Raw genomic sequence first — 24006 nt, forward strand, 5'->3', positions numbered from 1 at the left:
AGTGCACCCTCTGCACACCCTGCCAGTGCACCTTCTGCACACCCTGCCAGTGCACCCTCTGCACATCCTGCCAGTGCATCCTCTGCACATCCTGCCAGTGCACCCTCTGCACACCCTGCCAGTGCACCCTCTGCACACCCTGCCAGTGCACCCTCTGCACACCCTGCCAGTGTACCCTCTGCACATCCTGCCAGTGCACCCTCTGCACATCCTGCCAGTACATCTTTTGTCAAGTAAGGAGAACAAAACTGTACACTGTACTCCAGGCTGTCATGGATCTTCAACTGAATTTTAACAACTCCAAGGCCTCTTTAAATCCTCGCTTTTTTTGAGATGATGGCAAGGCCCAAATAACCCATGTTTGAGGCCTGATGCCTGCTCTAAATAACCAACTAAAAAGGTTTCCCTGCTCCCACCACAAACCGACACACAGCCTACCTGTAGTCCCTTCCTATTCCTCATCCAACATGGAATTAGTTTCCACATGTCGGCTGACGATATCCCACTTTGCTTGACCCCTCGATTGCCTTTTGTCCGACATGCCGTCCTGAATGAGCCTCAGTTTCCTCCAGTTAAACATTGGAAAGGTCAAGGTATTATCCTCGGCCCTTACCATGAGCTGTGCACCCTTGACAGAGATTCAATTCCCGTCCTCAGCTAGAGTCTCTGAGTAAACTAGGTCTTTGCAACCTCAGTGTTTTATCCACTCGGAGTTGAGATTCAGATACCATTTCCTCTATTATCATAAAGGCTGCCTGCTTAAACCACTGTAATACTGCCCGCCTCTGTTCCACTTCACCTATCAGCTGCTAAAATTATTTTTCATGCCTCTCTCCTGACATTATATCACTGTCCTCCTGGCTGCCATCCTCTCCTCCATGCTCTGCCAACTTCCCCCATCCAAAATCCCATACCAGCCTCCCCGAACAGGCGCCGGAATGTGGCGACTAGGGGCTTTTCACAGTAACTTCATTTGAAGCCTACTCGTGACAATAAGCAATTTTCATTTCATTTTTTTTCATTTCATTTCAAATTGTCCTTGCCTGTATCCTCAATCACATGTCCTGCACATCTCCAGCTACCATTCTTCCTGATGTGCATTACTCCACAACCATCCCCTCCCCCATCCCTAAAGCCTCATATTTAAAATTGTAACGTTTAAAATATTTAAATCCCATCACAGCCTTGCCCCTTCTGATCTCTATCCTCTATTCAAACTCGGCAGTGTCCCCCTCATAAGTCACTCCTCTGATTCTAGCCTCATGCTTCTCCCTTCCCTTTGCTCCACTCTTTGGGCCTGTGTCTTCTCGGCCTTATTCTTTGGAATTTCTTCTCTAATTTTCCTTGCCTCTCCTCCTTTAAAGACCCCCCCCCTTTAAACTCCACCCTTTAACCAAGCATTTGATCATCAATCTCAATATCTCCTTCTCTTGGTCAGCTGAAGCTGTGAAGTTCCTTCAGAGGCTTTTCTATAAGGGCAACAGATAGGCACAATTTGTTGTTCTTGTGGTTTGCAATGATCTGCCGTGTGCTGCGCATGTTCTGTTATTAATTACAAATGTTTGTGTGTTATCCACAATGCAGACATGTCAGATATGCCAGATGTTACTTCCCAACAAGTGCAGTTTTTCCTCGCACTTACGAATACATCAACACAAATCTCCATACACATGTCCGGAATGTGGAGCGATATGCAGGTCCTCGCACTTTCAGAGTCATGTCACCAGGAATTGCCTGCACTACACCCGCAAAGTCGGATACCGGTTAGTTGTGTGTTTGTGCTCGGCAGTTAGTTCATTACCGTTAGAGTAGCCATCCCTCTAGGGTTGGGCTGGAGCCTCGAGGAATTGAAGGACAACCTCCAGAACACTGTGTGCAATCCTGGAGAAAAATCTTTGCGACATTTAAAAAAAGATGGTTGTTTCCAAAAAAATGTCTTTGAACATTATTCTTCACCAGCCAAAAAATATTGAAAATGGGGGGGGGGGGGGGGGGGAGTGCTCTTTAGCTGACAATCAATCATCATCATTGGTTGTGAGTCTCTTTGCAATTGGCAAAGGAAGGCAGTAGGACATCACAAGGATGGATGTGTTGGCTGACGGAATGGCTGGTGCATGGGGGCATGTCATGAAGCCTCCAGGAATGCATTTGACCACAGTTGGCATCCCTCGTTACTGTATTTCTAAAATATCGACCTATCTGGGGTTGAAATTCCCTTTTTTCCTTTGCGTTTCAAATTATCCCTACCTACTGGTGTCCAGTCAATCACTCCTATTTGGTTACCCACTCTAGAATGAAGCTTTTAACCGACAGAACATACACAATAGGCTGATCAGTATTTGAAACAAACGGGATAATGTTTTGGTTGAAAATGCTCCTTCAATTTTGAATATAGCCGGGAAGTTGACACAAAATGAGGGAGGAGGAAACAAAGTAGAGGTGCTGCTGCCACAGGTGATGTGTGCAATCCCAATGGAAAACAGCTTGGATCTGCACCTTTGGCAACATAAATGCATGGGAAAATTCAACACTGAACTGTTTATATACAATAACTTAATTTTCAAATTGTTTTACGGATGTTCTGTGTATATTATCTCTGATTTCTTTTTTCTTGCAGTTGTATACACTGCGCCGTTGTCTATGCTGACCTCGTAGCACTCAAATCTCATATCCAAGCTGCCCACTGTGAGATCTTCTATAAATGTCCCATCTGCCCCATGGCTTTCAAGTCAGCACCAAGTACTCATTCACACGCCTACACACAGCACCCAGGCATCAAAATAGGAGAAGCTAAGTAAGTATTGTAAGCATGCCTGCTGCGGGATTATGAACAAAGATTTTTCTCACTGAGAGAAAGCACTTCTCTTATGTAAAATGTTCTTGCTGTTGTAAGAGTCTTCTGTGAACAGAGTTTAAGCAACCTCAGTTTAGTTTGCAGTGGGAATATTGTGCAGGGCAAAACGCATCCAAGATGATCTAAATTAACAATCTTGTTCTTGAAGGTTCCATGAACAGCTGGATCTTATCTATGAGCTATCTGTCTCTTGCCTCACTTAGGGAATGTGGCACTGCAGGAGACCAAGATTGGTTAATTTAGGATACAGAGAGAAAAGGACATATGGGGTGAAATTCTCAATTTGTGACATGGGTGTTGACGCCGGGACTAAATTGCAGGGGTTCGTGTTACCTTTGGGGGTGCTATTTGTGGAGTAATTCAGGACATGCTAATGAGCCAGCACTGCAGGCGCGAATTTCGAGCAATGGCCGGCCCAGTGGGCATTCTAACCACTGGGACCGGAGTTAGCGCCAAAGATCCTGGCAGCTGGAGCTGCTTTTAAGTGCTCCACCCCAGCGTGGGCCGTAGACTCAAGCCTGCCTTCCTGAACACTGCCTTGGGAGGTGGTGGCAGAGGTAGTCAGTGTTGCCAGTCTCACCAGGAGGAGACAGCTGGTGATCCGGAGTGGTGAGGGTCACTGGTGAGTCCTCTGCTCTGAGAGGGGCTGACAACCAGGGAGGTTTCAAAAGGTTGTGGTGCAGGTGCAATGGTGCGGCGCTTCTGAGGAGCTCCAACACCTGGTGGGCTCCTGGTGGAGCTTGGCCCTTGATGTTATAGCTGGGTTATGAGGATGTCCAAAGGGACGGCCTAGGTGGGCTCTCAGATGACTAGAGGCCTTCTGAGCATTTAAAGGACACCGGCAGCACTCAGCGGTGTGAGCAGCCGGGTACCTGTAAGGTACCACCACAGGGATGCGTTTAAAAGACCGATTGCAGGAATGGCGGTCTGAGTCAGGCAGCCTTATCCCGAGGGGGACACCCGAAGTCTGATTCCGGCAGGACCCTTCCGGTAGATCATGCCTAAATAGACCTAACGGGGGGTTTCCAATCTGCAGCTAGTTAACCTGAAATGCAGGTCGAATCATTGCAAATTCTGACCCAAGGCAAAAAGTACATTAAAATATATGCTAATTTTCCCTTTGTTTTTAGAATCATCTACAAATGCTCGATGTGTGACACAGTCTTTACTCAGCAAACCTTGCTATGCAGCCATTTTGATCAACATATTGCTAAGCAGAAAGTTTCAGTCTTCAAGTGCCCAGATTGTGCTTCGCTGTATGCACAGAAACAGCTCATGGTGGATCACATTAAGGTATATGCCACTACGTTACGCTACATGTATTGCTGAAAATGGGTAAACCACTTTGTTAATAGTAATTTATTTAAACAAATAGTTTAATTCTTGGAGTGTTGCGAAGAACCGTGTCCTATGTACTTTGTAGTATCAAGTCTCTAGGACTACTGAAGGTCTGGAAGGTGAATAAGGAGAACATAAGGCGGCACAATAGCACAGTGGCTAGCACTGCTGCTTCACAGCGCCACGGCCCCAGGTTCCATTCCTGGCTTAGGTCACTGTCTGTATGAAGTTTTCACTTTCTCCCAAGTCTGCGTGGGTTTCCTACGGGCTTTCCGATTTCCTCTCACAGTTCAAAGAAATGCAGGTTAGGTGGATTGGCCATGCTAAATTGCCTCTGAGTGTCCAAAGATGTGCAGGTTAGATGTTGTGGGGACAGGGCGGGGAAGTGGGGTGCTCTTTCGGTGCAGATTCGATAGGCCGAATTGCTTGCTTCTGCAATGTAGGAATTCTGTGGTTTAGGGACTTCCTAGATAGTGAAAGATGTATATAAATGCAAGTTATTTTTTTACTCTCACTTTTCAACATGCTGTTGATGAATAACGGAGAATCACTCCGGCGGAGAATCCTGGCCAAGGTGTTGAAAAAAACCTTTGGAAGCAGCTGAACTGAGGCTAATCACATTTGATAGGAATAACAATCTTTTATTGTCACAAATAGGCATACATTAACACTGCAATGAATTTACTATGAAAATCCCCTAGTCGCCACACTCCGGCGCCTGTTTGGGTACATCGAGGGAGAATTCAGAATGTCCAATTCACCTAACAAGCACGTCTTTTGGGACGTGTGGGAGGAAACCCACGCACCCGGAGGAAACCCACGCGCAGACTCCGCACAGACAGTGACCCTGGAGCTGTGAGCAACAGTGCTAACCACTGTGCTACCGTGCCACCCATAGTACATATGGAGAAACACAATGTGATACTAACCAGATAATGGAGTTGGCCGAGGGATAAATATTGACCAGGACACTGTCAGAATCCTCTTCCGTAAACACGCAATAAGATCCTTTACACCCACTTGAAAGGGCAAATGGGGTGTCTGTTTAACATCTCATCCAAAAGATGCGCTGAAGTGCCAGCCTGGATTTTTGCCCATCCTTAATTGCCCTTGAACTGAGCTCAGCCGTTTCAGAGGGCATTTAAGAGTCAGCCACATTGCTGGAGATTTGGACTCGCATGTCGTCCAGACCAGGTGAGGATACCAGATTTTGTTTCCTAAAGGACACTAATGAACTAGGTGGGTTTTTACAGCAATCAACAGTGGTTTCATGGTCATCATTAGACTTCTAATTCCATATTATCTGCCATTGTGGGATTCAAACCCATGTCCCCAGAGCATTCCGCTGGGTCTCTGGATTACTAGTCCAATGATAGTACCACTACGCCATTGCCTCCCTCTACACGCCCAAGCCTGAACCCACAACCTTTTGAATTGGGGATGAGAATGCTACCCTTGAGCCAGTGCTGACACTCTGCCTCTTACACCTATCACCCTCAGTCAACATTCATTCCATTTACTAGTGCTTGTTAATTGCATCTGCGTTTCGATTCTCTGTACTGGATCATTAGTTTTTTTGTATCAGTAGCAATCTTTTTTGACATGTAGTTTTAATCACAACATGCCAATGTTTTAACTTTAAATGAATTTTGCTTAAAAACTTGACCAAAAGAATTTAATGTTATTGTGGTGAACAATATCCCTCATTTTTTTTCAGTGCATGCATGGTACGCTCAAGAGCATTGAGGGTCCTCCCAATCTGGGGCCTCAGCAGCCATTGGTCACAAAGCCAGTAACTACATCAGCTGGACAGAACAAAACTGATGGGAGTGCTGTTAATGGCACTGATCGGCTTGGGAAGAAAACTTCGGTGGTTGTGAGGAAAACTGGGAGCCGGTCAAAAGCAAATAACCCTGGTTGGATGTGTCAAGACTGCGAGGAATGGTTTCCGGAACGAGAGGACTACATTTCTCACATGAAAAAGGACCATGGGAAGGTATGAACCAAATAACATGGGAGGGAATTGGACAGCAATTTCTGAGATCCAAGAGTTCTGTAAAAATGTACAGGGAGAAACGATTCAAACTAAATAATCCCTATAAGAAAGGAAAACAGAAAATGCTGATGAACGGTCATCAAAACGTTAACTCTGTTTTTCTCTTCACCTATGTTGCCAGACCTTCTATGTGTTTCCAGCATTTTCTGTTTTTATTTCAGATTTGTAACACCCCTGATATTTTGCTTCCGCAATCTTTATAAAGACTGTTTTTGGGAGCCATTTATAAAAACATGCCATCATGAAGAAGAATAGGGGTTTAATGTAAGGTTTCTATAAATTATAGATATACGCATTAAATTATTACATTTCAGACATGCAATGAGCAGTAATTTTAATCTCCAAAATATACCTATGAGTAGAAATGCCACAGTGTAAAATGTTGTTAAATGCTGATGATTACAGCGAATAGCAGCACCATTTTAGCAGGTCATATAAGAATAAAGAAGGGTTGTAGTTTATTCTGAGCAGCAAACTCTGTCTGTAGAAACCACATGTGGGATTGAATATTGGAGGATCATTCCGAAGGTTTAGTGGCGGCTAAACTTATCAGGGATGTTAATAGCAATTCCGCGTTCGACTGACACATTGGACACTTGGGCAACAACCAAATCTTGGATACTTTTTGATAAGTGTTTTGATTTGTACAGTGGGCACCCGCCAGAAGATTAGTGATGAGTAGGACCATATAGTGGGCACCAGCCAGGAGGGAAGGGATAGGATGGGAAGACCAAAGATACGGAGCTGGATTCTCCATTGGCTGGATCCTCCGTTTCGCCGACAGCGCACTCGCATCCGCGGATTTCCCTGAGCCGGGGGAGTGCCCACAATGGGAATCCCCATTGGCTGGCTGCCGGGGCGGCGAATCCCACTGATGGCAGGGGCGCGTTGTACCAGAAAACAGGTGCGAGGGCGGCACGTGGCACAATGGTAAGCACTGGGACTGCGGCGCTGAGGACCCGGGTTCGAATCCCGGCCCTGGGTCATTGTCCTTGTGGAGTTTACACATTCCTCCTCCCCATGTCTGCGCAGGGTTTCACCCCCCACAACCCAAAGATGTGCAGGTTAGGTGGATTGGCCACGCTAAATTGCCCCTCAATTGGGAAAAAAAGTATAAAATAATTGGGTACTCTAAATTTATAAAAACAAAAGAAAACTGATGCGGTGGGATGGAAAATCCCGCCCATGATCTTAGCGAAGGAGGATTATGTGAATAATTAAGAAGCAGAGCAACATGAGGGAAACTGGATAGGTATTTCTTTCGGGCAGGAACATAGTAGGTGGGTTTTTCAGCCAAGAAGCTTGGCCTGATAGATGATGATCCAGAAAAGGTAGACCCAGAGAATTAATTCAAAACAAATATTTTTTCGAAAAATATTTTATTGAGGCATTTATATACTTACTCACCAAACACAACCACAGAACAAAACAAGCCAACAGGGCTGTAAATAACCACATCAACTAAATACCTAACAGCCCACCATCTCGCCCCCCCCCCATTCCCCAGCTCTAGTTCACACCAAATTGACAGTCGGACAAGGGGACACAGGATCAAACTTATTAAAAGTAAATTTAGGGCTAATGTCAGGATGTTTTTCCAGCCAAAACGGTTAACTTTGAGTGCCTTTGTTTGGTGTTACTGGGCAGTAATGGTCTCACAATTGAACAAAGAACAATACAGCACAGGAACAGGCCCTTCGACCCTCCAAGCCTGCGCCGACCATGGCGCCTGCCTGAACTAAAACCATATGCACTTACAGAGTCCTTATCCTTCCATTCCCACCCTATTTTTTTTTTAACAAACAATTTTATTGAGGTATTTTAGGCATATAGAAAAAGTGACATTGTACAGTACAAAAAACAGAAGTCAAGACACAAATTACAAATTAAACATAGTGCAAACCATGGCTCTGTTCACGCATGAACCTGCCTCACTATCCCCCTATTCTACTCTCCCCTTGCCCCCCACCCCACCTCTCCAGGCGAACCTGACTTTCTCTAGGCCAAGAAAGCTCGCCATGTCCGATAGCCATACCTCAGTCCTCGGGGGCTTTGAGTCCCTCCATGCTAACAGTATTCGTCGCCGGGCTACCAGGGAAGCGAAGGCCAGAACATCGGCCTCCCTCTCTTCCTCCCTCTCTTCCTGGACTCGCGGTGTTGCACGTTTTACTATGGGCGTAAAACGCGTTTATTGGGGTGTATTAACTTCCAAGTGCTTAACACCACTAGGCTCTGTCTTATGTATTTATTCAGTTTAGGAGTCGCCAGGTGCCGTATAGACACCGTCACGAGTATTCCAAGGTCAAGTTCAAAGTAATAAAGACGATACACCGATTAGTAAGGTCCAAACGATAATATTTATTATACAGTTATAATAAATACTCATGCACACACTAAGAGACTAAGCTATGACTAAACTAAAGTAATCAGAATACTTATCTAACAGGAACAGGCAAGGTCAGGGAGCGAAGCCTTCGTCCTGGTCTTGGGCTGCAACCTTCAGCAAGCGTTCTGGTCACTGGGGGTTCTAGCGGGCTTAGTTCGCGTAGCGAGCGTCGTACTGGCACTTACGGTTCGGCGGCTGGTGCTCAACGGCTGGAGTCAGAGTGGATCTTCAAGGTCTTGGTCAGGGCCGGAGCACGGAAAAGCAGACCGGACAACACGAGGTCCCTGTCTTTTATAGGGATCCCATTGTCCTTCCCTCTTCTTGGGCGGGCTTTAACCTTTGGATATCTATTGGGTCAATTCCTCATCGATACTGTTTTAATTCCCCAATGCGAGGGGGTCTCCGTGATGGGGGGGGCGTTTCTTATGCCCTTTTGTTTGGAGGTTTCTGGTGCCTCGATGTCTGGGCCTTGATTCAAATGTGTCCATTCAGAATCAAATGTGTCTATTGTGTGGGTGTTCAGGTCTGATTGCCTCATTAGCATGCAAAGCGTTTTGCCATTTGCACCTAGCTAAGGTCTTCTCACCTGAGCCCAAACTGGTTTCTGCTGCTTGCAGAATGCAAACTGCTCTTTGCAGACTGCTGTTCTGGCTAAACTGTCTGTTTCCCTGCAGACTTAGCGCTTGGCTTATTTTGTAGCTCAGCGTCCATTTTAGGTGGCTACATTCCCTCCTTGTGATCCTCACAATCAAAATATTGTGAAGGATCACCTATGTACGTCGCCTTGAGTGCATCTGGGTTGCCTTCTTTGTGTCCCCTGACCTCTTGCCAGTTCCTGGGCTACTCTATCTTAAACTATGGGAAGAAAATTTTTACCTTACATTTCTACTTGGCGCTATGTCAAAGGGGACATGCATTACCATAAACTGGGAACCTCTACCTATCACAATTATCCCTAACTTACTTAAACATTTCCTCACACTCTAAAACCTTAACCATTCACACCACAACATCACATTTCCTAACTCGGCAGTCGAGTATAGGACAATACAATACAGGGTCGAATTTTTATTCATTACACAGTTCTTTATTCATCATGGGGCAGAGGGGATTGATGAAATCGGAAAATCGGAGATCGAACTCCATAGACGGAAGGGCAAGAACGGGAGGCTCTCCTCTTCCACTTCCTCAACCTGAGGGTCTGTACAAGGATAACGAGGATCGCAATCACCAGTAGTGATTCGATTACGTATGACATGGAGTACCATGTCATAAATTTAGTGCACCAGGTCTGAACCTCACTGATCAGAGCTGAGCACTGGGGAGTGGTTGTAAGGGAAACATTTACTGTGGGGGTTGTGGGGGAAACGTGTCTTGCTTCCACACAAACAGATATAACAGTTAACAACAATAGGTGAGCTTCCATCATCTTTAACTTGGTTTTCCTTCTTTCTTCCTCCTGTATGGACAATCCTTGCTTCGATCCCTGTCTCGTCCTTCGAAAGCTATGGGATCAAGCACAGTATCTGTCAATACACAGTTTAAGATCTTTACCTGTTAGTGCATCTGTCTTTTAAATTCCGATTGACCCTTTAAAAATGACTGGCCAAGTCACACCCTGTGACTCCCCTCATTTTTTTAATTTTTTTTTTTCAAAAGCGAATTTGAAGACCAGAATACACCTAACAATCCTTCTCCTGCGAGCCGTCTCGCAGGCTTTGCTCATTTACCATCCGAATGTTCCTGGATGTAAATAGCATGTGGGATGGCGGCCGAAGGGCTGCCTAACGAAAAATGAAAACAAAATTGTGAAAGAAACGTCCGAATGAGTTGCGTGTGGGCCGCTACGGGTACGAGTTGGATGGGATCCCCGGGTAGGGCGTGCTGTGCCATACCCGAGCTTGGCTGACCAAAGTGGGTTCTCAGACAGGGCGGGTCCTCAGTGCCGTTTGTCCACTGCCTGAGTAACCTGGATTAAAACGGGTACGAATGTGTTAACCGTGACTTGCAGCCTCTATTCACCGAATAGAGGGGCACCTAAAAACAAGGGAGCCAAGATGCTCCTTTTGGGAAATGAGCTGGGCTTCAGACATTTCAGACGATAAGGTGAGCTGCTCACCATAGAAGTTCTCAGAGGTTTCGGCAGAGAAACTAAAGTGCGTGTAAGGTGGTCACAAGCCTTACAACTTTGAAAAGATATCCAATCAAACTGGTTTTTTGGAACCAAAGTTCTCAAAGGTATCTGCGGACAAGCTAACGTGTATGTGAGGTGGTCACAATCTTTTCAGCTGAAAAGAAGATGTCCATCCTCCAACTGAACCATTTCCATCCCTGAAAGACAAACAAACATATAACGATAGACAAACATACGTGCAGGTTCCATCAGAAAGGACATCGTTTCCCTCAAACGATTCCTATTTTACATCATCTGGACACCTCACTTTTCCTCTGTCTCTGTGAACAGGGTCACAAAGGGGTTGCCGTGTCGGGAGTCAGACACCGTGTCGTCCTGCTCTCCCGGATCCCACACCCTTGTGTGGATCAGGCATGCTATTTTCGAATTGTGTGACCGGGGGTCACTTTCGTCATTGCGGACAAGTCTGTATGAATTGTCCCTGTGCCATAGTGTTGTGTCAAGTGTGGTGTCGGGGTAGTCGGGGTCGGGTGGTGGTTCTGGGTTTTTAAGGTAAGTGACTTCCATGGGGTCACTGGAGTCGGGGTCGTAGTTGGTGCAGTGTGGGCTGTATGGCTGTGTGCTGTCGCTGTCCTCAGAGTCAGTGTCTGTCCTGCTGTCTCTGCTGTGGCAGCTTGTGGGCGTTTCGGGGCGTGGTCTGTCGTGGTCTGTGGGCGGAGTCGTGGGCGAGTCCGTTGATGAACTGGTCTGTGAGGGGGATGGTGGAAAAGTGTCTCTAGTGGGCGGGGTGAAGTGTTCTGCTGCATCTAGCAGTACATGATGAGCATGGTTAGACTGTGTTCCATATGCTTTAAGCTGGTTAATATGGAACCACGCGGTCTTCCCATTAGGATATTTTACCCTGTAAACTGAGGGGCTAATTTTATCCGAAATTGAGTATGGGCCGGAGTATTTTGGAGCCAAAAAACTGCTGGGGTTGTAAACAGATAACATTACCTGTTGCCCAACCTGGAATTCTGTGGGGTGTACGGTCTTATTAAAACAAGCTGTGCGTTGTTGGCGGCGTTTCCCTAGCTGAACTGCGGCTGCAATCTGTGCAGACCTCACAGTCTCAACCAAGTCTTTAACCGTCTTTTCGTGTGTGAGGGCTGTCACCTCGGGGCTGGTCATGTCCAGTCCTAAAAGGAATTCTGTCCCTTTCATAGGGCGTCCGGTCATGAGTGTGTGTGGTGTGTAGCCTGTGGAAGTGGAAACAGTGTTCCTTATGAACATGAGTGCAAATGGGAGCACTGAATCCCATGTGGAGTTATTCTCCTGAACCATTTTTCTAAGGGTAGTTTTTAGAGTCCGATTCATGCGCTCCACAATCCCGCTGGACTGTGGATGATACGCAATATGAAAATTTTGTTTTATTCCAAATATTGTCAGGACGTTCCTCATGACCCGTCCTGTAAAGTGAGATCCCTGGTCCGAATCAATACTTCGGGGTAAACCCCATCTCGTGAAGATGTGGTGGGTCAGGATCTTTGCAGCTGTCTTTGCTGTATTTGTTCTAGAGGGGAATGCCTCTACCCATTTGGTAAAGGTGTCGATGACCACCAGAACGTATTTATAGCCATTCCTGCAAGGGGGCAATGGTCCTATAAAATCGATCTGGAGGTTTGTCCAGGGGCCGTTTACTGGGCGAGTATGCCGAAGTTGTGCCTTCTTAGAATACCTCTCCGGGTTATTCTGAGCACAAATAAGGCAATTCTCAATGTAATGCGTTACATCAGTCCTGAGATTAGGCCACCAACAGAGTTGCCTGAGGTGCCTCGTTGTTGCATCAATTCCCTGATGCCCGTGGTTATCATGGAATAAAGCAATCATTGCATTCCTGTCCTGCTGCGGGACCACATAAAGTTGTTCCTTAATGATCACACCCTCATGTGTGGTCAGTGCGTGTTTAAATCTCTCGTACTCTGGCACAAAGTTGCCTTTAAAAACCTCCCTGAGGTCCTTATCCTGCTTCTGTGCTGCTACAAGATCTTTAATATCTGTCTGTGAGATTTGGACTGCGCTCACAGGGGCGCTAGCTGGTGCGCTAGCTGGGGGGGTCCATAAGTGTCCTCGCCTGGAACCTGCCTTAGCCAGTGCGTCGGCCTTTACATTCCCAGGGGGGGATGACCTATGGTGACTTCGTACCTTTATTATTCCGAAGGTCCTGTCCTTCGCTTTTTCTAAAATATGCTGGAGTAGAGGGGCTGATGGAAGGGGTTTCCCGTCTGCGGAGACAAAACCTCGTGTCCTCCACAGGGGCAGAAAATCGGTTAAGCTATTACAGACATATAAGCTGTCTGAATATATGTCTGCTGGGCTGGGGAAAGAAGCGGGGTGGTCCACTATATACGCTATGGCCGCGAGCTCTGCTGCCTGCGCGCCTAAGTGACCTGGTAGTTTTAGAGCTATCTCTTCGAGAGCGCGCCCCTGCGCGTCCTCTACATAGATGCCGCATCCTGTGATACGCTCACCTTCTAAAACTGTGGATGAACCGTCTACGTAAATCCTCAGGGGTCCACACGTGTCTGTGGTTTGGGGGCTTTGTTTTGGGTTCCCTATCTTCCTGGGGGGTGTTTTTGCTATAAAGGGTCCTGTGTTATGCAGGGGAGCTACAATTTCACAGTCATGGGGCTGTCCTGGGTATTGGAGGTTGTCTGCTAAATATGTGTGTGTGCGGGTCCGTTTTACTGTAATGTCCCGTCCTTGTAAGAGTAGTGTCCATCTAGCTGCCCTAATCTGGCTAACTGAACCGTCCTTCAGTCGACCGTCTAGGAGTAGCTGTGTGGGTGTGTGTTCGGTCAGAATAGTAATGGGTTGAGTCCGGTAATGTATGAGAAGTATTGTACTGCCCAGAAGACAGCAAGGAGGTGCCTCTCGCAGGCAGAGAATCCTTGTTCTACCGGGTCTAACAGTCGGGAGGCATAAGCCACTGGTTTTAGCTGCTCGTGCCGTTCCTGAAGCAACACGGCCGAGAGGGTCAGATCGGTGCTCGCTACCTCTATCGCATAGGGGGAAAGTTGGTCTGGGACTAGCAGCGCGGGTGCTGCGCTAAGGGCTCGTTTTAACTCCTCCACAGCCCCTGTATGCTGCGGAAGCCATTCCCAGGGGGCTCCTTTCTTAAGGAGGTCTTAGAGTGGGGCGGCTTTTGTCGCGAATCCGTCGATGTGGTTCCGACAATAGCCAACCAGTCCTAAAAACGACCGGAGGGCCGAAACATTTTGGGGAAGGGGCAATTTGACAATCGAATCAATTCTTTTGAATTCGATCTCGCGTTTGCCGTGTGTGATGATTGTTCCCAAATACATCACTTTATTTTCCAAAATCTGGGCCTTTCTTGGGTTAACTTTACATCCAATTGAAGTCAACAGTTCCAGGAGTTCGGCCAGAAGCGTAATGTGCTCTGCCTTTGTGTCTGTCTGCAGTAGTAGGTCGTCTACATACTGTACATACTGTTACATTCGGGGCGGGAGAATTTCTCTAAACCACTTGCCAGCTGTCGGTGGAAAATGGAGGGGGAATTGTGGAATCCTTGTGGAAGGCATGTCCACGTATACTGCTGTGATTTGAAAGTGAAGGCAAATTTGTACTGGCACGCTTTTGCCAATGGTATTGACCAGAATCCGTTACTGATGTCCAATACCGTGAAGTATTTGGAGTTGAGTCCCTGCTTGAGCATGGTCTCGGGACTAGTAGCTACCGTTGGGGCTACTGCGGGGGTGACTTTGTTGAGTTCCCGATAATCGATGGTCAGACGCCATGATCCATCGGGCTTCCTCACTGGCCAAATAGGGGCATTATTGGTCGAGGCTACCGTTCTAAGCACACCTTGCTCCAATAAGCTTCCTATCACCTTTTCTATTTCCACCTCTGCTTCCAGGGGAAATCTATACTGTTTCTGTGGTCGGGGGTCCTGTCCGGTTACGTGAACTGGTCCAGTCATTCTGCCACAGTCATGACGGTGACTGGCAAATGCTGTCCTGTGTTTGTTCAGTAGGGCTTTTATTTGTCTGTCGGTGTGGAGTGTAGTCAGGTCAAATGAGTACTCTCCCACTGCGCTAATCCGATTAGCGTAGTCTCCTACTGTGAGGGTGGCTGGTGCTCTGTCTGATCTAGCCATTCGCCAAACACATTGGTTCACTGGGTCGAACGACAAGCTATGAGCGTTCATAAAATCTATCCCCAGGATGTGTTCTGCTGTCCGGGGAAGATTTACTAATACAACGGGGTGTTTGGTTGAGATGTTCCCTAGCTGGATCGCTACGGGTGCTGTGATATGTCCCTGCTGCGAGTGTCCGGTGAACCCGCTAAGTGTAATGGTGGATGTGGTCGGCCACGTGTCTGCCTGTGCCGTGGTCGTAGAGTTAATGGTGGTGCGGGAGCGTCCTGTGTCCCAAAGTAACTCTATGGGCTTCCCTTTTACTCTCGCTGTGACTACGGGTCTCCCTGATGAATCCCAGAGTGTGTCACAGACCCAAGTGGGGGAGCCCGAACACCGTCAGTTCGTCTCGTCCACATTGGTGGGTCCTGACTGTACTGCTATATTGTGGATGGGTTTTGCCTTACTGCGGTTCAGAGTGCCTGTCTGCTGGCCTCTCTGAGATCGCTGGGGTGCATTGCATTCCTTTGCCCAATGCCCTAACTGTCCACAGTTATAGCATTCCTGTCCTTTCTGTTGTGGGCTGCTCTTCCCTTCATTTACCCATGCGGGTTTCTGGTGCTCTCTTACTGCCTGAATATCTGCGGCAGCCTGAGCCTCTTCTGGGGATTGAACCTTACTCTTTCCCTGAATTGATTGCTCCCAAGCGCGGGACAACCTTTTCAGGACCCATTTCTCATTATGGGCCTCTTCTGAGGGGTCATAACTGTTGCAAGCGCTCTGTCCTGCCTCTGTTGCGTGTGAGATAATGGTGCGCGTCCATTTGACCATATTTTCCTGGTTCAAATGCGCTCTATTTAAATCGCCGAAAACTGCGTTGAAATGAATCCACAGCCTTCCTGCGAATGCTGTGGGGTGTTCGGACCTTTTCTGCCGGCACTTATTAAGTCCTTCTACGGGGTCACCTCGATTATACCCTATGGCATCTAAAATGGAGGTGTGCATCTCCTCTAGAGTGCCTCCTGCAACGTTCTGTGGGTCGGGGAGGGCTGCTACTACTGACTGGTCTAAGCTCAGAACTGTGAGCTTAACCTGCTCTCTCTCATCCAGGCCGTACATGGTAGCCTGCTGTTTTACTTTAGCGAAAAACTGGTGGGGGTCTGCGGTGGGGAGGAACGGAGTGATCTTCTCACATGCGTCCCTGAGCTGGGTTACAGTTAAGGGGGTGGTGTAGGTTATATCTGGTGCGCCCTCTGCTATAGCTTTTCTCTGCGTGGTTACTGGGTTCATGGGTGCGGTTATGATCTGATCTGTGGGGGTGGGGGTGCCTGCCTTTTCTGTTGCGCTGCTGGCGCACATGTTCCCTGAACATATCGCTGCGCTGTTTCACTTAATTCTTGCCAATCTGGGGCATTTTCTCCATCTAACTGGGTTCCAAAGGTGCTTTGGAACCCATTTTGCACCGAAAGCAGCGATTGCAGCTCTGCAATCTGCTTCCTGCATTTCGCGTGATCCACAGTACTTTGCCTTTGCTCTGTGGTTGCAGCATGGAGTGCTCTCAAAGCTGCTTTGAGATCAGAGCATTGCCTCTGCAACGCCTCCACCTGCTTGTCTGATTCCTCTCTTATCAGAACGGCACGTTGCACGTCCTGATAAGCCTTTTCGTACTGGGTCTGGGAACTGCTGAGATGGGCTAGACAAGACTGATGTGCCCTCTTGGCATCATCCACCTCTCTACCTTTCTCTACCAACTTCCCTCTTAGATCCAGATTTTCCTTCTCAATGTCCCTGACATCGACCTTACTCATTCGGTTCCTTTCTTCTAATTCTGCCCGGAGCGTCCTGACGACCTCCTCTGTGCCTCGCAATTGTGCCAAACAGGACACAATCGCCATCGGCTTGCGTGCTTTACTGAGGTTCTTTTTGTGAATTTGAGAGAGGTTCTCCCACCAAGTATGTCCTATACTTCCGGGACCTGTCTCCTCATTCAAACAAAACTCTTTCCAAAGGGGCCATCCCTTTCCCTGCAGATATTTGCGGAGTTCCAGCTCCCACGTGGGACACTGACCTACCCTGCTACTGCTGCTGGTCGCTGCGACCACAAACTTTTCTGGATCCATCAGACGTTCCATTGCCTGCATGGCCATTTTCTCTGACTCTCTTTTAGTTAATTTGGAACAGGGGGTTGCTGGGGTTGTGTTTCAAGAAACGGGTACGGCTTACACTATGTTCCGTTCACGAAACTGCCGAAAGTTTGTCGCAACAAAAATGCTTTCAGTTTTACCTTACAGCCCTGTTAGTACGCATGCACTAAACACACTTCCGAATTACGCTTATTATTTTGAACACCTTGAATACTCGTGATTTTCTTTACTTTCTTACTTTCTCTGTAATTTGGAGTTCCAATTCAAATTTCAGGGTCCTGGACGGTGTGGGGTTTCCACTTACAACCGTGTCCCGTCAGGAAGTCGCCACTAAATGTTGCACGTTTTACTATGGGCGTAAAACGCGTTTATTGGGGTGTATTAACTTCCAAGTGCTTAACACCACTAGGCTCTGTCTTATGTATTTATTCAGCTTAGGAGTCGCCAGGTGCCGTATAGACACCGTCACGAGTATTCCAAGGTCAAGTTCAAAGTAATAAAGACGATACACCGATTAGTAAGGTCCAAACGATAATATTTATTATACAGTTATAATAAATACTCATGCACACACTAAGAGACTAAGCTATGACTAAACTAAAGTAATCAGAATACTTATCTAACAGGAACAGGCAAGGTCAGGGAGCGAAGCCTTCGTCCTGGTCTTGGGCTGCAACCTTCAGCAAGCGTTCTGGTCACTGGGGGTTCTAGCAGGCTTAGTTCGCGTAGCGAGCGTCGTACTGGCACTTACGGTTCGGCGGCTGGTGCTCAACGGCTGGAGTCAGAGTGGATCTTCAAGGTCTTGGTCAGGGCCGGAGCACGGAAAAGCAGACCGGACAACACGAGGTCCCTGTCTTTTATAGGGGTTCCATTGTCCTTCCCTCTTCTTGGGCGGGCTTTACCTATTGGGTCAATTCCTCATCGATACTGTTTTAATTCCCCAATGCGAGGGGGTCTCCGTGATGGGGGGGGCGTTTCTTATGCCCTTTTGTTTGGAGGTTTCTGGTGCCTCGATGTCTGGGCCTTGATTCAAATGTGTCCATTCAGAATCAAATGTGTCTATTGTGTGGGTGTTCAGGTCTGATTGCCTCATTAGCATGCAAAGCGTTTTGCCATTTGCACCTAGCTAAGATCTTCTCACCTGAGCCCAAACTGGTTTCTGCTGCTTGCAGAATGCGAAATGCTCTCTTTGCAGACTGCTGGTCTGGCTAAACTGTCTGTTTCCCTGCAGACTTAGCGCTTGGCTTATTTTGTAGCTCAGCGTCCATTTTAGGTGGCTACAGCGGGTCCTTGTAAACCCCAAAGATTGTCACCTCTGGGCTCATTACCACCCCAGTTTTCAATACTCGGGACATGACAGCTGCGAATCCCTGCCAATACTCCCTGAGTTTAGGGCACGACCAGAACATGTGTACATGGTTAGCCGGCCTTCCGGTGCATCGAGCACACTTGTCTTCCAGCCCAAAGAATCTGCTCATACGGGCCACCATCATGTGGGCCGGGTGCAAGACCTTACACTGGATCAGGCTGAGCCTGGCGCATGTTGCGGTCGTAAAATACCGTCCTCCAGCTAAACCCCCCCCAAGCTCCTCCTCCCACTTAAGCTTCAGGTCCTCAGCCTGCATATCCTCAGCTTCCATTAGTTCCTTGTAGACATCTAAAACTCTACCCTATCCCACCTCTCCCCTAGAAACTGCCCTGTCCTGCCTCCCCTTCGGCGGGAGACGTGGGAAGGACGGTACCAGTCTGCGTACAAAATCCCTCACCTGCAATTATCTAAAGTCGTTCCCTCTCGCCAGCGCCAGCCCAAACCTCTCCAGTGCCCTCATGCTCAGAAAGCTCCCTTCCAGGAACAGATCCCCCATCCTCACAATCCCCGCCCTCCTCCACAGTCGATACCCCCCGTACATGTTCCCCGGGGCAAATCGGTGGTTGCCACCGATTGGGGTCCACACCAATGCTCTTACCTCCCCTACATGCCGCCTCCACTGGCCCCAGATCCGAAGAGCCGCCACCACTAATGGGCTGGTGGAGTACCGTGCTGGCGAAAGTGGCAGAGGCGCCGTGACCAGGGCTGCTAAGCTAGTGTCCCTGCACGAAGCAGCCTCCATCCGCTCCCAAACCGACCCCACACCCACCATCCATTTCCTTATCATCACTATGTTGGCCGCTCAGTAATAGTTGCTGAAGTTCGGCAACGCCAGCCCCCCTTCTCCTCTGCTCCTTTCAAGCATCACCCTCTTCACCCGCAGAGATGTCACTGCCCATACAAATCCCTGAATAATTTTATTCAGCCTATTAAAGAGGGAACGTGGGATAAAGATGAGGAGACACTGACAAACAAACAGGAACCGCGGGAGAATCGTCATCTTAACAGTCTGCATCCTCCCCGCCAATGACAGCAGGAGCGCATCCCACCTCCGAACCTCCTCCCTCACTCATTCCACCAGTTGGGACAGGTTGAGCTTATGCAACCTGCCCCAGTCCCATGCCACCTGAATCCCCAAATATCGGAAATCTCTCCCACGAGCCTGAACGGCAACCCCTTCAGCCTACTCTCCTGCCCCCTTGCCTGAATTACAAACAACTCGCTCTCAGCCATATTCAGTTTGTATCCGGAGAAGCGGCCAAATTCCCTCAGGGTTGCCATAATACCGTCCATCCCACCACTGGATCTGATACATATAACAGCAAATCATCCGCGTATACGAGACTATGTTCCACACAACCCCCCCCCCCCCCCCCCCCCCCCCCCCCTCCCCCCAACCACCGCCGGACCAGCCCCTTCCAGCCCCTAGAAGCTCTCAGTGCAATTGCCAGCTGCTCTATGGCCAGCGCAAACAGCAGTGGAGAGAGAGGGCAGCCCTGTCTTGTCCCACGGTGGAGTCTAAAGTAGTCCGATGTCGTCCTGTTTGTCCTCACACTCACCTCCGGGGCCTGATACAATAGCCTAACCCAGTCGATGAACCCCGCCCCGAACCAGAACCGTCCCTGATACCTCCCACAGATAATCGCAATCGAAACGGTCAAAAACCTTTTCAGCATCCATGGCTACCACTATCTCTACCTCCCTACTCTCTCAGGGCATCATAATCACGTTGAGCATCCTTCTTATGTTGGCCACCAGCTGCCTCCCCTTTACAAACCCGGTTTGATCCTCCACAATACATCCGGTACTCAGTCCTCAATTCTGGCTGCCAAAATCTTGGCCGGTAACTTGGCGTCGACGTTGATCAAAGAGATTGACCTGTATGACCCACAGGCCTCCGGGTCCTTATCCCGTTTCAGAATGAGCGAGATGGTGGCCTGCGACATCCATACCCACCCTATTCATATATTTGTCTGGACGCCCCTTAAATGCCACGATCGTACCTGCTCCCACCACTTTCCCAGGCAGCGCGTTCCATATATTTACCACCCTCTGTGAAAATACTTGCCTCGCAAGTATTTTTCCCCATGCACTTGAAACCTGTGTCTCCTAGTACTTGACTCTCCTACCCTAGAAAAGAGGATCTGACTATCCACTCTGTCCATGCCACTCATAATCTTGTAGACCTCTATCAGGTCGCCTCTCGACCTCCGTCATTCCACTGAGAACAGACCGAGTTTATCTAACCACTCCTCATAGCTAATGCCCTCCATACCAGACAACATCCTAGTTGGAGAAAAGGAGGTAGTTGAGGAGGGTTTGTGTACTGAGTCAGCATGGGTGGAAGTCAGAAACAAGAAAGGAGCAGTTACTTTATTGGGAGTTTTCTATAGACCCCCCCAATAGCAGCAGAGAGATAGAGGAACAGATTGGGCGGCAGAACTTGGAAAAGTGCAGAAGTAACAGATGGGTGACTTCAACTCGCCTAATATTGACTGGAACCCCCTTAGTGCAAATGGTTTGGATGGAGCAGATTTTGTCAGGTGTGAACAGGAATGATTCCTGACTCAATATGTAGATAGGCCGACTAGGGGGGGGGAGGCCATATTGGACTTGGTGCTCGGCAACGAACCAGGCCAGGTATCAGATGTCTCGGTGGGAGAGCATTGTTTTGGACAGTGACCACAATTCTTTGACCTTTACCATAGTCATGGAGAGGGATAGGAACAGACAGTGTGGGAAGGTATTTAATTGGGGGAGGGGAAATTATACTGCTATTAGACAGCAGCTGAGGAGCATAAAGTGGGAACAATTGTTTTTTTGGGGAGGAAATGCACAACAGTAATGTGGGGTTTGTTTAAGGAGAACTTGCTGGAGTCTGAATAGTTTTGTCCCACTGAGACGAGGAAGGAATGGTAAGGTGAAGGAGCCTTGGATGACAAGAAAGTGGAGCTTCTAGTCAAGAGGAAGAAGGAAGCTTACGTAAGTTGAGGAAGCAAGGATCTGACTCCGCACTAGAGAGTTACAAGGTAGCCAGGAAGGAACTCAAAAATGGACTGAGGAGAGCTTGAAGGGGCATTAAAACGCCCTGGCGGGAAGGATTAGGGAAAACCCCAAGGCGTTCTACACTTATGTGAGAAATAAGAGGATGATCAGAGTGAGAGTAAGGCCGATCAGGGATAGTGGAGATAACTTGTGCCTAGAGTCTGAGGAGATGGGGGGAGGCCCAAAATGAATATTTTGCTTCAGTATTCACAAGAGAGAGGGGCCTTGTTGTTCATGAGAACTGTGTGAATCAGGTTAATAGACTCGGAACAGGTTGATATTAAGAAGGAGGATGTGTTGGAAATTTTGAAAAGCATCAGGATAGATAAGGTGTTAGACTGGGGAAAGGTTAATTACAACAGCATTAGGCAGGATCTGGAGAGTGTTGACTGGACGAGGCTGTTTGAGGGAAAATCAACATCCGGCACGTGGGAGGCTTTCAAATGTCAGTTGATTAGAATTCAGGACCGATATGTACCTGTGAGGACGAAAGATAAGTGTGGCAAGTATAGGGAACCCAACTTAACGAGGGATATTATGAGCCTTGTCAAAAAGTAAAAGGAAGCATTCGTAATGAATTTCGGACACGCCCAGAACATATGCACATGATTTGCCGGGTTTCCCCCACAGCTGCACCTATACACCACTTCCTCAAAAAATCTACTCATCCGGGCTACTGTCATGTGGGCCCAATTAACCACCTTGAACGGGATCAGGCTAAGCCTGGCACATGGCGAGGATGAATTGACTCTCTTCAAGGCCTTTTCCCATAGTCTGACTTCCAGCTCCCCTCCTCTCCCTCTCACTTCCTCTTCACCTCCCCGATTGGGACCCTTTCCTACTTCATCAATTCCTTGTATATCTCTGAGACCCTCCTCTCCCCAACCCCCTTTTTGACATTACTTTATCCTGTAGTCTCCTTGGGGGGAGGCGAGGATAGCTTGGAACCTGCCTCCGGACAAATTCCCCTACCTGCAGGCACCGAATCCTTTTCCCACCGGGCAACTCAAACTCCTCCTCTAATGCCTCCACGCTTGGAAAGCCCTCCTCAATGAAGAGATCCCCAAATCACTCAATCCTTGCCTGCTGCCACCTCCTAAAGCCCCCGTCCAGACCCCCGGAACAAACCGGTGATTATTATAGATCGGTGACCACACTGACGCCCCCTCCGCTCTCATGTGCTGCTTCCATTGTCCTCACACCCTCAGGGCCGCCACTACCACTGGGCTTGTGGAGTACCGAGCCAATGGGAACGGCAGGGGCGCCGTTAGCAAAGCCTCCAAACTCATACCCCATCACGATGCCGCCTCTACTCACTCCCACACCAACCTCTCCCCCACTACCCACTTCCTAACGATCGATATGTTGGCCGCCCAGTAATAGTTCATCAAATTCAGAAGGGCGAAGCCCCCCTCCCCGCACCCCATTCTAAAAATACCTCCTTCACTCTCTGGGTCTTACCAGCCCATACAAAACCCGCGATCGCCGCATTCATCTTCTTGAAAAAAGCCTTAAGGATAAAAATTGGAAGACATTGAAAAACGGCAACCTCGGGAGGACTGTCATCTTCACAGTCAGTACTCTCCCTGCCAATGACAGCGGGAGCATGTCCCACCTGTGGAAGTCTCTTTTCATATGCTCAAGCGCCCTACCCAGATATAATTTATGGAGCTGACCTCAGTCCCGAGCCACCTGAATCCCCAGGTACCTAAAGCTCCGACCCACCGCTTTGAACGGTGACTCCCTCAGTCTCCTGCCCCTGTGCCTGGATCGCGAACACCTCGCTCTTGCCCATATTTGACTTGTAACCTGAGAACCGACCAAATTCTTCCAGTATCACCATCATTCCAGCCATCCCCCCAACGGGTCTGTTATGTCCAGGAGCAAATGGTTTGCGTAGATCGAGACCCTATGTTCCACCTCCCTCTTACTATCCCTCTCACTATCACTACAGCTTTATTACAATTTTAATACTGATGATGTGACCATCTCCATTTTGAAATGAGCCTACTGCAGGTATCTAAAGTACCTTATTCAGGTGATTTGCGTCATCGGACCCCGATTGCCATTTTAGGTAGAAAGTATTCGGAGCCTGTGCCCATCCCGTACAATTTCCATTCCTGTTTAAAATCCGATCTCAAATGATCAGTTAACTTGGTGATGCTGGTTGCCAAGGACACCGTGAAATTACCAATTATTTTGTAATTACTGCCATGAGGTTTCCTACGGCCATGTAGACCAGCAGGTAGGGCCCCAGTTTGACACCTCAGCAGAAAGGCAGCATTCCTGAATGATGGCCCACTCTCAGTCCAACACTGAAGTTTCAGATTAGATTATGTCCCGGAATAGGATTTGAATGGATAACCTTCTGAGTCGTGCTCTGCAGCGCTGCCACATGAGTCAAGCTGACAATTGGGAACATTCAGTAAAGCACTGACCACATTAGTATTGGTTAAAATAACAGCAAGCTATTATCAATCTAATAGTTTATTAAAGCTGAATCCCAAATAAGTTGTCATAGAACATGACACAGGTCTCTCTGAAG

At 48.1% G+C, this 24006-nt stretch overlaps 1 protein-coding gene across 6 annotated transcripts in view; it reads left to right on the forward strand.

The window, feature by feature from the left end:
* The window catches only part of znf532 (zinc finger protein 532), a 212832-nt gene that overhangs the window by 143888 nt on the left and 44938 nt on the right, over window positions 1–24006 (forward strand). For all 6 annotated transcript variants that reach the window (XM_038790596.1, XM_038790597.1, XM_038790599.1 and 3 more), the window contains 4 exons: window positions 1585–1763; window positions 2618–2794; window positions 3985–4147; window positions 5910–6188. In XM_038790596.1, coding sequence (XP_038646524.1) covers window positions 1585–1763; window positions 2618–2794; window positions 3985–4147; window positions 5910–6188 — 798 coding nt within the window. The remainder of the gene's footprint in view (window positions 1–1584; window positions 1764–2617; window positions 2795–3984; window positions 4148–5909; window positions 6189–24006) is intronic.

Source organism: Scyliorhinus canicula, chromosome 3 (assembly GCF_902713615.1).
Source record: "Scyliorhinus canicula chromosome 3, sScyCan1.1, whole genome shotgun sequence".
NCBI classification, from domain to species: Eukaryota; Metazoa; Chordata; class Chondrichthyes; order Carcharhiniformes; family Scyliorhinidae; genus Scyliorhinus; species Scyliorhinus canicula.